The sequence below is a fragment of the Tachypleus tridentatus genome, chromosome 10 (assembly GCF_004210375.1).
Source record: "Tachypleus tridentatus isolate NWPU-2018 chromosome 10, ASM421037v1, whole genome shotgun sequence".
In the NCBI taxonomy this organism is placed as follows: Eukaryota; Metazoa; Arthropoda; class Merostomata; order Xiphosura; family Limulidae; genus Tachypleus; species Tachypleus tridentatus.
The window spans coordinates 126,896,992-126,912,114 of record NC_134834.1 but is presented as its reverse complement, the minus strand read 5'-3'; the positions used below and the strand labels follow the sequence as shown (position 1 = coordinate 126,912,114).

The 15,123-nt window shown below is 35.0% G+C and overlaps 1 protein-coding gene across 1 annotated transcript; it reads right to left on the bottom strand.

Moving 5' to 3' along the window:
- Positions 1-965: 965 nt before the first annotated feature.
- LOC143228487 (acetylcholinesterase-1-like) lies at positions 966-13,638 on the bottom strand. Its single transcript, XM_076459738.1, has 3 exons — positions 13,575-13,638; positions 5,581-7,024; positions 966-1,559 (listed from the first exon to the last, which is right to left on the bottom strand). The coding sequence occupies exons 1-3, from the start codon at positions 13,636-13,638 to the stop codon at positions 1,418-1,420; spliced, it is 1,650 nt and encodes a 549-aa protein (XP_076315853.1). The 3' UTR covers positions 966-1,417.
- Positions 13,639-15,123: the final 1,485 nt, after the last annotated feature.

Sequence of the window (15,123 nt, the reverse complement as noted above, 5' to 3'; positions counted from 1 at the left end):
GACTCCATGTAGAAACACTGGTTTCAAAATGTAATAATTACTATTAATTACTATCTCCTAAGATCCGTGTATTTTTATGTTATAGAGAAACTTAAGGGTATTTTAGTTTCTGATGGATTGCTCGTGATAACTACCATTGATATCCTGATTAAATTCTGATAGATTGCTCGTGATAACTACCATTGATATCCTGATTAAATTTTGATGGATTGCTCGTGATAACTGCCATTGATATCCTGATTAAATTCTGATAGATTGCTCGTGATAACTGCCATTGATATCCTGATTAAATTCTGAAGGATTGCTCGTGATAACTGCCATTGATATCCTGATTAAATTCTGAAGGATTGCTCGTGATAACTACCATTGATATCCTGATTAAATTCTGCTGGGTTGCTCGTGATAACTACCATTGATATCCTGATTAAATAGAACTGCAAATTTACTTCATTTATTTCCCAAAATACTACGTAATAAAACCCTCTTCATCACCCGATGAAGTTTGTTTGTGGAATTTCGTGCAAAACTACTCGAGGGCTATCTACATTAGTCGTCCAGAAGGAAGGCAACTAGTCGAAGCTATCAACAGTTAGCTCATGGGCTACTCTTTTACAACAAAATGTGGATTGATTGTAACATTATAATACCCCCATTGCTGAAACGGACAAGCATTCGGTGATGAGGTTTAAAACCAGGACGAGCAGGTTGCGAGTCCAGCGTCCCTAACCAGCAGACCATGTATGGCTTCATCTGATGAAGAGAAGTACAGCTTCATATCAATCATCTGCTGAAATACTACGTGGCAACACACTCTCGTCTCCGGATAAAAATATCTGTCATCTTTCAGATATTACATATTAAAACACTAGAGATCCTGTATTGATACTGATTTTATTCAATTGCAAATAACTTTCAGTTATTAAGATTTAGACTACATCAAAATGATGCGAAGGATTGATCAGAAGTAAATAAGGAATATTCCAGATGCATCTGAAACAATTAAGGGGTATAAAGATTTATCTGAAATAAAGAGGGATATTCTAAATTTAAACAAACAAAGGGCATTTTAGATTGATCTAAAGCAAATAAGGGATAATCCATATTAATATAAAACAAACAAGGGGTATTCCAGACGCATCTTAAGCAAACAAAGGTACTCCAGATGTACTTGAAACACAGATATTCTAAATTGATGTGAAACAAATAAGACATATTTTAGATTGATCTAAAAACAAGCAAAGGTTATTCCAGTTGGATCTGAAACAAATGAGGGGTACTCCTGATTGATGAAATAAACAGGGATGTTCCGTATGGATCTGAAACAAATGAGGGGTACTCCTGATTGATGAAATAAACAGGGATGTTCCGTATGGATCTGAAACAAATAAAGGGTATCCATTTCTTCTTAAAGATGATATTATAAAGTAGTTCTCCAAAATATGCAGCTTTTTTCATGAGGTCCTTTTTTGACGGTAAACTGTTGGTCGTTTAGGTCTACATAGTAATGATCCTTTATGGAATAACTGAGCCAAGGAACATTGCCAACTGATGGGGGTTTCCTGTAAAGTGATAAATAAACAGTTTTAACAGTGACACCTTGGGAATTTTACATTCAGACTGTTTTTGGATAAAGTGTGGATATTGGGGGCAATATTAGTGCACAGCTACACAAAGATAAAAGGTAATTGTCTAAGTTGTTTGACGACAATATCGCTCCACAGTTGCACAAAGATAAAAGGTAATTATGAAAGTTGTTTGACGACAATATCAGTTCACAGTTGCACAAAGATAAAAGGTAATTGTGTAAGTTGTTTGACGACAATATCAGTCCACAGTTGCACAAAGATAAAAGGTAATTATGTAAGTTGTTTGACGACAATATCGGTTCACAGTTGCACAAAGATAAAAGGTAATTGTGAAAGTTGTTTGACGACAATATCGGTCCACAGTTGCACAAAGATAAAAGGTAATTATGTAAGTTGTTTGACGACAATATCGGTCCACAGTTACACAAGATCTGACTACAGAAATATAGTTGCCCAACGTTTGAATTTAGAGATTAGAGGGAAGAAACATAGTAAACAGCACTTGACGCCATCTCTTAGGTTACTCATGTCTGATCGACTACTGTTATTTGTAAAATGCATCCACACGCTAAAAATAATTTCTTCCACGCATGTCATGTCTGGTCATGTTGTAAAGTTAGGTATATTATGCCTGATGATGATGTAAAGTAAGGTATGTCACATTTAGTAAATTTGTAAAATTAGGTATCTGATGTTGCAAACCTAAGTGTGTGATATTGAGTAAGGATGTAAACTTATGTATGTGATTAGTCTGGTAAACTTGTAAAGATAGGTATTTGATATATAGTGATGTTGTAAAGTTAGATGTCTGGTATATAGTGATGTTGTAAAGTCAGGTGTCTGGTATATAGTGATGTTGTAAAGTCAGGTGTCTGGTATATAGTGATGTTGTAAAGTTAGGTATTTGATATATACTAATGTTGTAAAACTAGGTATGATATATACTGATGTTGTAAAGTTAGGTGTTTGGTATATACTAATGTTGTAAAGTTAGGTATTTGATGCACAGTGAAGTTATAAGATTTATCGGTGGATTAATTGTTTAGAGTAACAAAGGCGAAATAACAGCTTTAATCTGTGCATTAAAAAGTAGCTAGATTAATGACAGCTTCAATCTGTGTATTAATGAAGTAGTTAGTCCAGTGACAGCTTTAATCTCTGTATTAAAGAAGTACTTAGCCTAGTGACAGCTGTAATATGTGTATTAAGGAAGTAGTTAGTCTAGTGACAGCTTTAATCTGTGTATTAATGAAGTAGTTATTCCAGTGACAGCTTAATCCATGTATTAAGGAAGTAGTTAGTCTAGTGACAGCTTTAATCTGTATATTAAGGAAGTAGTTAGTCTAGTGACAGCTTTAATCTGTATATTAAGGAAGTAGTTAGTCTAGTGACAGCATTAATCCGTGTATTAAGGAAGTAGTTAGTCTAGTGATAGATTTAATCTGTGTATTAAGGAAGTAGTTAGTCTAGTAACAGCATTAATCTGTGTATTAAGGAAGTAGCCAGACTAGTGACAGCTTTAATTTGTGTATTACGGATGTAGCTAGATTAATGATAGCTTTAATCTGTGTATTAAGGAAGTAGCTAGTCTAGTAACAGCTTTAATCTGTGTATTAAGGTAGTAATTAGACTACGGACAGCTTTAATCTGTGTATTAAGAAAGTAGCTAGTATCGTGACAGCTTTAATCTGTGTATTAAGGAGGTAGTTAGTCTGGTGAGAGATTTAATCTGTGTATTAAGGAGGTAGTTAGTCTGGTGAGAGATTTAATCTGTGTATAAAGGAAGTAGTTAGTCTAGCGACAGCTTTAATCTGTATATTAAGAAAGTAGCTAGACTAGTGACAGCTTTAATATGTGTATTAAGGAAGTTTTTAGTGGAGCGACAGCTTTAATCTGTGTATTAGGTAAGTAACTAGTCTGGTGACAGCTTTAATCTGTGTATTAAGGAAGGGGTTAGTATAGCGACAGCTTTAATCTGTCTATTAAGGAAGTAGCTACAATAGTGACAGCTTTAATATGTGTATTAAGGAAGTAGTTAGTCTAGTAACAGCTTTAATCTGTGTATTAAGGAAGTAGCCAGACTAGTGACAGCTTTAATTTGTGTATTACGGAAGTAGTTAGTCTAGCGACAGCTTTAATCTGTATATTAATAAAGTAGCTAGACTAGTGACAGCTTTAATATGTGTATTAAGGAAGTAGTTAGTCTAGAGAGAGCTTTTATTTGTGTATTAAGGAAGTAGTTAGTCCAGTGACAGCTTTAATCTGTGTATTAAGGAAGTAGTTAGTCTAGAGAGAGCTTTAATTTGTGTATTAAGGAAGTTTTTAGTAGAGCGATAGCTTTAATCTGTGTATTAAGGAAGTAGTTGGTTTATGATTGCTTTAATCTGTGTATTAAGGAAGTAGTTAGTCTAGTGACAGCTTTAATCTGTGTATTAAGGGAGTAGCTAGATTAGTGACAGCTTTAATCCGTGTATTAAGGAAGTAGCTAGAGTTGTGACAGCTTTAATTTGTGTATTAAGGAAGAAGTTAGTCTAGTGACTGCTTTAATCTTTGTATTAAGGAAGTAGTTAGTCTAGTGAGAACTTTAATCTGTATATTAAAGAAGTAGTTCGTCTAGTGACAGCTTTAATCTGTGTATTAAGGAAGTAGTTAGTCTAGCGACAGGTTTAATCTGTGTATTAAGGAAGTAGCTGGTCTAGTGACAGCTTTATCCTGTGTATTAAGTAAGTAGCTAGTCTAATGACAGCTTTAGTCTGTGTATTGATGGAGTAGTTAGACTAGTGACAGCTTTAATCCGTGTATTAAGGAAGTCGCTAGACTATTGACAGCTTTATTCTGTGTATTAAGGAAGTAGTTAGTCTAGCGACAGCTTTAATCTGTGTATTAAGGAAGTAGTTAGTCTAACGATAGCTTTAATCCGTGTATTAAGGAAGTAGTTAGTCTAGCGATAGCTTTAATCTGTGTATTAAAGAAGTAGTTAGACTAGCGACAGCTTTAATCTTTGTATTAGGGAAGTAGTTAGACTAGCGACAGCTTTAATCTGTCTATTAAGGAAGTAGTTAGTCTTGTGACAGATTTAATCTGTGCATTACGGAAGTAGCTAGACTAGTGACAGCTTTAATCTGTGTATTACGGAAGTAGCTAGACTAATGACAGCTTTAATCTGTGTATTACGGAAGTATCTATACCAGTGACAGCTTTAATCTGTGTATTAAGGAAGTAGTTAGACTAGTTACAGCTTTATTCTGTGTATTATGGAAGTAGCTAGACTACGGACAGCTTTAATCTGTGTATTAAGGAAGTAATTTGTCTAGTGACAGCCTTAATCTGTGTATTAAGGAAGTAGTTAGTCTAGTGACAGCCTTTAATCTGTGTATTAAGGAAGTAGTTAGACTCGTGACAGCTTTAATCTGTGTATTAATGAAGTAGCTGGACTTGTGACAGCTTTAAACTATGTGTATTTGGTTTGTAATTGTTTGAATATAACCATTGTTTTAAACATACTGTTTATCTGAAGATTAATAGGATTTAGTTTGTCTAGTAACAATTATAATCTAGGTATTAAATATATAGTTAGTACAAAGGCAGACATTTATTTATTAAAACTACAGTTTGTCAAGGTTATAATCATGGTATTAAACTTACTGTTTATTTAAATTGAAGTAACAATTGTTAGCTGGATATTAAACATACACTGCCTTGTGTTGTTTATTAAAACCATAGTTTATGTAATAACGACTATATTTTGTACATTTAATGAACATTCTGGCTTAATATTTGATATTTATTTTAAATTGTGTGGTTTGCAGAAGAAGATAAAATAAGTTTTCAAATAACTTAGCAACATTTCGTTAAGTGTCATATTTTCTTGTACGTAAATCCGAATTTATGATGTGTCTAGATACAGTTAAAATTAAATTACTTGCTTAAAAGTTCACAGCATTTTGTAATGTCGCGAAAATTATTATTTCAACAAATATAAGAGAAAACATACCCACGTCTGGCGAAAGTCAGCCAAACATCCATTACGGAGGTGCTAAATCTCAGTTCGTCTTCAGTATATTCGTGACGTCTTCTTAAAGGAACTCCAAAAACAAACTGCACTTCTTCTAAGTGACTTACTCCCATCCATTTACCGTTACCACTGTTACTTGGACGATGCGTAAAAAAATAGAAATACACGTTGCCCTGGTAACGTGCAACGTGTTCCGCAACGTGCACGGCAGGACAAAGAATCAAATAATCACCAAAGGAATCGTACAGGGCTTTACGGATAGAAACGTGGTCATCTGCTGAAACATTCTGTAAGTAAAACCGAGCAACGACCTCACTTTCAACGTCTGGAAAGTTCTGAAAGATAATCTTCATGTATACAGCAGCGCTTTCTTTCGTTATGTCAACTGTTTCGTCTTTATGGCGATCGAATATCTGTGGAAACATTGAAGGAAAGAAATGAGATCCTTCATCCATGTTGGCTCCGATGAGAAGTTCAACGTTTTGAAATGATCCTGTCTTAAATGCCTCGTTGGGGTCAATTGGAATGTAATCATCACCAAACACTGGTCTAAAATCGCCTCTTTTCTGCTTTGCGACTTCTAGAAGCTCCTCAGCAGGAACAGTCTTCAAACAGTTGACCATGCTTTCAATATCCACTTCTTCGTCATTAAAGCACCCTACGCGTTTCGAAATTTCTCTAACCTTACTTCTTCCACTATGACTGTCGCTTCCTTTCACGATTGGCCCATAAAGACTGCCACTTTGGAGAATAGCTCGTGTAAAGAGACCTCTACTCAGAGGAGATAAAAGATGACCACCGATAGACATTGCACCAGCACTTTCACCAAAAAGTGTAATTTGATTGGGATCGCCACCAAAAACTTTAATATTTTCTTTGATCCACTTTATGGCAACTAACTGGTCGTGAAGTCCCATGTTTCCTGGACAAGACTCCGTATTAGCATTAAGAAACCCAAACAATCCCACCCTGTAGTTCATGCTTGCCACCACAACGTCGCCATAAGCACATAGCACTGAGCCACTATACAAGTCAATGTCAATAGACCCGTGGGTGAAACTACCTCCATAAATCCATACAAGAACAGGTTTAAGTTCACTAGGAATTGACTGAATATCGGTTAACTCTGGAGTCCAAATGTTCAAATAAAGACAGTCTTCGCTATATTCAGATTGGTTTGTATTCCACGGGTAAGGCGAATATTTTATTTTTTGAATACATGGTAAAGGCTGCTCAGTGGCTTGGTATACACCCTCCCACTGACCAATGGCTAAAGGCTTACCAAATCGCAGATCGCCAACAGGTGGCGTTGCATATGGAACCCCTAGGTACTCAAAAATAGTTTTATCTAATATTCTGTATGTCTGTCCTCGAAGACTCCCACTGTTAGTTTTGATGACAGGAGTAAATTCACTTTTTACAACTTCGAAAGGTTAAGTCAAGAAATAAAAGGACTAAGATATTCCTTTTACCCATTATTCTGAATATCTGTAAATATTAATAATATTAAGTTTAGTATTCTGATTTTATATTAATAATTACACTTCAAATGATGTTAAGTTTACAATGAGATAAATATGTTTTTTTAAATTTTAGAATTTATTCAGGAGAAGAAACTGAGAAGTTAAGATGGAAAAGGTCTGTGAAATTTAGGTCAAAAAATTTGAATACAATGATATTTCTGAAGTATCCTTGATTTAATATCACATTTATACCACCCAAAGCTGCAGGGAGTAACCCGTGTTAGCACTTTGTAAACGTATGTACATGGCATGAAAAGACTTAGTTTACTGTTTAGTAAACAGAATAGGGTGGTTAATATATCCAAGCATATTCCTAAAAGGTAAAATTTACACTTATTTCATGGATTTAAATGGTTGCATTCAAGTGGAAGAAATAATTTAACTTTAAATTTAAATCTTCATCAAGTGAAGTAATAAAACTATTTGCCTTTGGTTCTTGGTAAGTACGACAATGGACTTTGTGTGCTATGCCCATAACGAGTATCGAAACGCATTTTTTTAGCATTATAATTCTTCAAAGTTACCAGTGATACACTGGGAAGAAGACAGTAAATCTGAAACAAGCAAATTTTGTTTTACAAAATAATCTGTTTGATTTCTTGTTTGATGTTCGGGTTTGTCCTATACAGGTAATTTTCAAATCAAACATTGCTGCAAGTACTTCTGTCTCAAAACAAGGCTTTGTGGTAAATATGCAGACTTAGAACGGTGAAATTTGGGTTTTGATACCTACGGTAGGCAGAGCACAGATGGCTCGTTTAATAAATTTGTGCTTGACAACTATGACCAAATTAACAAACAAACAAACCAGCTCCAAGTACTGAGTAAAATTTTTAAACTTTTCATTATTTGGTTCCCAGCAGCATAGCGGTATGTCTGCAATAGACACCAGGTTTTTATGTCCCTAGTGAGCAGAGTACAAATAGCCCATTGTGTCGCTTTGTGCTTAACTTCAAATACATTATCTTTTGCAGTCTAGTGAATATGAAAATAGTTTGGTTGTATCAGATGAAGCTGATTCATTTATGCCAATGATCTTACACGTTTCATATTTTGATATTTTGATAATAAATTATGAAATATTTAGCATCTAATTAGGCGCGTTATTTGTGAAGAATCAAGTCTGTTGATTAGCAGTATTCTGTAATGATTATTGTATCTTGTATTTATTTTAATATGTTTATAATAATTATAATCTTTATAAGATAATTTGAACAGTATATTTAATTAGTTGTACTCATTACTAGGTTCATATTTTAGTATTTACCATTTATGGAGACAAATTGTTTTCATCAGAAGCTATATTCATATAAACGTCTGTTTAATGTAATTATTATTATTTAGTTTATTTTGTGAATGAATATTATATGATTGTTTAGTTGTTTTTATTGTTATTATAAGAATTAAAAGCAGACGATTATTGAAAGTTGTGTTTGCAATTCGTTGGTGTTGAGAATATATCGAGCAGACGATTTAGTAAATAAACATATAAATAGTGTGCGATGAGCGGGAAAAGTAGACAGACAAATGTAATAGCGGAAGAGAGTAAAGAGAGTTACGGTCAAGGAAAAATTTGGCGTGAAGTTAAGAATGGTAGGCCTAACGTTTAATATGCTAAGTAAGACTAATAGTAAAAAATGAGATATGAAGTACAGTGTGGTTTTAAAGTAACTGAATTAGCCTAAGTACACTTTGACAAAAGGAACACGATATTTAGAAGACCAAATGGTTACGATTGCGGCAACGTCCTCAACAGTGTGAATTATAGATAGTATAATAGCTCGATAAAAATAGGGAAAGGTAGTTCAACTTATTAATTAAAATTCTAAGGTAGTTGAATAGGCTTAAGTGGATAATTAAAAGAGAACCACATAGCTGTTATGATATTCTCATGATCAATACAGTGTAAATAATTTGTTGCACTCGCGTTAAACTAGTTTCGAATATAGATATATTATTATGAATATGAGTGGAGTGCATGCTGTTCCTTTATCGTTGAATTTATCGCCAACAAATAACATGCACCTGTAAAGTCATAAGACCAACAACAACGACACTATATTTATACCATAAAGAAGTATAAGCAAGAAGGTTAAATGACAACTAGCAAATACAATTTTAACATCTGACAGAAGCTAATATGAATAACTTCTAACGTGAAGGTTTTAACAAGCATATTTCGAGTTAGAAAAGAGGGTTTTAACAAGAGTAAGCTGTAATTACCATAGAGGATTTTTGTTGGGGTTTTTGGTTTAGTTTTGAATTTCGCACAAAGCTACACGAGGGCTATCTGCGCTAGCCGTCCCTAATTTAGCAGTGTAAGACAAGAAAGAAGGCAACTAGTCATCACCACCAACCGCCAACACTTGGGCTATTCTTGTACCAACGAATAGTGGAATTGACCGTAACATTATAAAGCTCCCTCGGCTGAATGGGTGAACATGTTTGGTGTGACGGGGATTCCAACCCGCGACCCTCGGATTACGAGTCGAGTGCCTTAACCACCTGGCCGAGCCGGGCCTAGTGGGATTTTAATAACCAGATAGTAAACACGTTTTGAGTTACTAATGAGAAACTTGCATGAGTAGAAGTTTATTTTTCAAAACAGACTTAGTCACACCAAATGCTGAATGCACTAGTGAAACGAGCACTTTCAGGAATTAGTTTCTAGTAATATAAATAATATTTTAACCATGTTTTTAAATTTATTAGTTCAACCAGTAATAATATTATAACCATAATTTTTAACCTTATCTGTTTACCAGTACAGTAATTATCTCAGATTTCTCAATGTTCCTTTAACTATATATGTAACAGTGGTGAACTTGTTTGTTCTCCATCTCAAGCAAAATGGTGTATTAAACACACACACGCTTCGAAACATTAAGGGGTGTGTGTGTTTCGGCTATCTGCTCAGCCCACCGAGGGGGATCGAACCCCTGATTTTAGCGTTGTAAATCCGGAGACACACAGCTGTACTAGCGGGAGGCAACATTAAGGAACCATGTTATTTCTGATGTCTGAAGGTAGGTGTAAAAAGATATATAGTAACTTGGGTTGTTCAATAATATGTGTTCTTACATGTAATGATAGTGTAACACGAGGTAATATTTCTCATTAGCTTTTGTTTTGTGTTAAACCTGCAGTGTATTGAGTAGGTAAACGATAAATGAGAGGCTAATATTAAAAGGTGGGTTGAAATACGATATGGTGATTAACTTTTCATGTCAGGAAAACCAGTATGAAGATTTAGAGAACAGCTTTTATGGGTTGCTATAGTTACCAGTATACGTCAAACACTTACTGTTTATTATGAGAGCCTGCCCAGGTCAATGACATTATGATGTGTGTAGTGGTCATTGATCTATATACAGACTGGTCCTGAAGACCGAGTCAAAGTGACGAGAGTAAGACCTACTAGAATAGCTTAGTAGTCCAGAATCGTACAATTAATTAATATATAACACATCGTAGGTGCTGTCAGAAATCTCATTCTACACATATACAAAACCTACACACGACCAACCTATTGCGGAAAATGGCAATATGATCCTGTATAACATGTAAGATAATTTGTACAGTAAACTTCAAATACACCGAAACACAGCCCTAAGGACAGCATACAGACTACCAATAAACACTCCTATTTCTTATTTTGCCTGCGTTGACAACATCCCAAATATTAAGGACAAAATAATTCACCTGGCCACATATTTCTACAAGAAATCTGTTAATATAAACTCACTAACTCAAGAATTCACAAGTCTTGCATCCACCACATACACATGGCAAACTCGCGTGTCTCCCCTGAATCTAATTAACACAACAAACCCTCAACCGCAATAATAATACAAGTTATAATAAGTTCATAACCCCATTAGTGATTTAACCCATACATAATTTTGTTTTCAGCTAAGACACTATTCGGATAAATTATTCAGCGTCCGAATAGTGAAAGTTGGTTTTTTCGTGGCACTCCCTTTCCCCCCACATCAAATCTGTGGCATTGAATCTAAAGATCCCAACCGCTCTGAAGGACCATAAGTCCAAAATCGGACATTGATTTTGTGATAGACGTCGGGACTTGTCTGTTTTTTTCCGCCACTGCTTGAAATATGTTAGTTTATTCAAAATAATTGCATTTCAACTAATCTTCAATGTGAAAATTTATGGGGTTTTCATCATCAAGTTTCGTGAAATTTGGCTTAATATCTATGCTCAGTAAGCATCTTAGCTCTGCATCTAAATGTATGTCAGTAAGTCAGTATCTGTGTCTGGACTTGAGAAAATCTAGCATAGAAAATGTTGACCCACACCCATGTGGATCCAAACATGAAAAATGATTTTGAAATTGCCATCTTTAAATTTGGAAGACTCTCATTTATCAGAATAGTGAGCCACATCTTTCTGAAAGAACATTTTTTTTTTACTTTTCATGTGTTCCACACTTTGCAGGGTAATAATCTCGTCTTCAAATTTACACTTATCCAACGACAATAAAAGATGTAATTTCCTCACTGAAATTTCCTAAGTCAGATTGAAATGGATCATACAAAAATTCAAATATCAATTTCAAATTTTTAAATTCGGAGAAACGTGATTCAAATTTTTTTAGATAGATTTTGATCCAGCTTAGGTAGAGCTCATATTCAGCATCAGAGAAATCATATTCCTTTTTATTTCCTAGAAAACTATTCATCTTTTCAAAATGTGTCAAATCATACTTTTGTAATTGTTCCGCAAGGAGGTTTAGCTTTAATTGAAATTTATGAATAGACTGTGATTGCTCGCTTATTATTTTACCTCTTCCCTGAAGCTTCGTATCCAAATTGTTCAAGTGAGCCATCATGTCGTACAAAAAGTGCAAATCACTCTGTCATGACAGTTTCAATTTCAAGGAAATTTTCAATATTACCTTTTTCAACAAGATACTCTTTTATTTGAGAAAATAAGGAAGTGAATCGTTCCAAGACTTTTCCTCTACTTAACCACCTTACATTTGCAAAATCAGTAAGATAATCAAAAGTATAGTCACTGCTTTTTTTGAAAGACTCAACAAACTGTAGGTGGATGAGAGAGCTTCCACTTCTAATTCACAATTTTTCAACAATGTCTACCAAAATTTTCAATTCATCACTTTTAGACGTCTGAGCACATAAATTATCCTGATGCAAAATACAATGGGAAGATGGCAGCGTGGACTTCACATTATTTTCAATTAAATGCTGCTTGAAAAGAGAAACAAATCTAATTTCGCCCCAGTAATGGCGGGAGCACTGTCTGTTGTGACAGAAACCAGTTTTTTTTAAATCCAGATTAAATTTTTTTGACATTTCAAGAAATTTTTCAAAGATTTTTTTTTCCACATGTTCGATCTCGTAATCCACAAAGGCCAAGCATTTCTTCCCTCACTTGAAGATATGAAGTTACATATCAAACCCAAGATATCAACTGTGCAGTGTCACTAACATCTGTTGACTCATCTAATGCGAAATAAAAATACAAAAAGTTATCTAGTTGTTCAAACAACTGATTTTCTGTATCTTTCGCTAACTATAGGATTTTGCGGACAATTGATCTTCGACTTAATTGCAAATTATTTACCTTTTGAAGAATATCATATTTTATTTTTGAATCATAATTCTACAACAGTTTCAATGACTACAATCAATATTTCTTTTACCAGTTCAGCATCAGTCAATGATTCTTTTAGCTAGAAGTCAAGCTACTTTATAGCTAGCTAATGTAACTAATTCTATCGATGATAAAAATCCTTTTAAGCCTCCCTTTCGTTCATGAAGTGTGCTTTCAGACGACTAATTTCATTCATACGATTTTTGCTATCAACTGGAAATTTTACATCAAATTCGTTGTGAAAATTGTTAAAGTGTTGCTTAAGGTTGTATGCTTTATTTTTCCTAAAATCTTTGTTACACAAATTACACATTGGTTTATTATTTGCTTCAGTCACTGCAAATTTCAACTCCCAACTTTCATTAAATTCTCGTGTCACGTTTTCCCAGTCACGCGCCGTTCTTTTTTCGGCAGTAATGCCAGAACCAATTAAATTGTCTTTATTTTCTGAGTGTTCACCATCATCTGGATTCTTTCATTTTCGAATAATCCACTTATCCATGTCATGGGATTAAATAAAAATATATTTAAACACTTGAAAGTTGCACAATAAAAATATGTTTGCAAGCGCATGCAAAACGACGCACAACAAACATATCGATAAGAAACATCTAAACCAGACTGACGTTACAAAATGGGCGGAGTCTGTGGCAGTGATGAAGCGCACTACATTAGCGATGACGTGAGGCAGTACAGTTGCTGATTACCAAATTTACGATAAAAATAGTTGATGGAAAAGTTGATTTCTAAACTCGAGCTGGTCACAATTGTGCTATCCACTGGCCATGGAGCTGCCCATCCCTGTTTTAGACTCACTGCAGCCTACATCATCATATACTGCTGAGGCTGCCATAAACTTCCGGCTTCCCCTAGGACACATGTGTGGCTTTCCCCGGCACATCAGACCACCTCACCTTTTTTTCTAGCGTCGAACCACCAAGCTTCGAATCAACCCCACAGCGTTACTACCTAACCTCATCTCGCGCACAGGGCTGAAGAGAAACTATAAAATTTCTGAGCGGCCCTGGTTGTTTTGTAAACCCCTTCGGGGCTTGTGAGATTTTAAACCTAAATGACTGCCAAGCACATTGTATTGGATCACCGCCAAGGGCGGGGGCAGAAGGAAAACTACTTTTGAGAGCACCCGGTTATATCTGATCATGATCTTTAGCTTGAGGTCAGATCATTTTAAACCAAAACTACTGCCACGCTCTCTGTTCTACTCAGAGTACCCAGTCACACACACACCATTGTCACCTTGACCGACTTCTGTACGGCGTAAGTCAACCACTGAGTGATTTCCTTGTGTCCAAGAACATTCCATTGAATGGCGGTGTTTTTGGCAATCTCTAAAGACGTTTTAAACACGGTCAAATTGCATGTAAATAAAGTCAGGAAACACTTAGGAATAATTAAAACACTAAATATGCCATTTGTCTTCTGTTGTAGTTATAGATTTTAAACCAGAAGGACTGATAACGTTTGTATAATTATAATTATGTAACACAAATTTTGTTTCTGGATAGTATGTGTTATTTTTTAATTGCTTATATTGTAAATGTAGAGAAAATGGCCATTATTTCCTTCAAACTTTGCTTTCGTGACCTGGATAATGAAATTTAGAAATTAACCTATTTTCTATGTAAAAATGGACAAATATGCACATTTTCATTCATATAAGGTCTGAATAAAACAACATATGAATCAAGATTTATATGTATTTATACTAAAGTTATACAAAAATGAACAAAAATGTTTAGAAGTGAGTAGATTTTTGAGATTTGTGACTAATGTAAATCACTTTCACGTATCACCCCACAAATATAGTCTCCCATTATGTTTTCGTTATACTCTCCTTGGTAGTGGCGTTCAAAGTCCAGTACATTTTAGTGGAAACGCTCGCCTTGCTCCTCTGAGTATGCTCCCATGTTCTTCTTAAATTTATCAAGATGAACGTTAAGGATATGGACTTTAAGAGACATCCTGCAGCCCATTTTGCCGTAGTTCTTCACTAGAGCCTCAACCAGTTTCACATAATTTTCGGCCTTGTGATTGCCCAAGAAGCCCTGAACCACTGCGACAAAGCTGCCCCAAGATTTTTTTTTTCATTTCTACTGAGCTTCTTTGGGAATTCTGTGCACTCTACGATCTTCTTTATTTGTGATCCAATGAAGACATCAGCTTTGACCTTTGCCTCAGACAGCTTAGAGAAGAAGTCTCGAAGGTACTTGAAGGATGCAGACTTCTTATCAAGAGCTGTGACAAATTGTTTCATAAGACCCAATTTTATGTGTAATGGTGGGAACAACACCCTCTGGAGGTCCACTAGTGGCTCACACTTGACATTGTGCCTCTCCACAGAGAA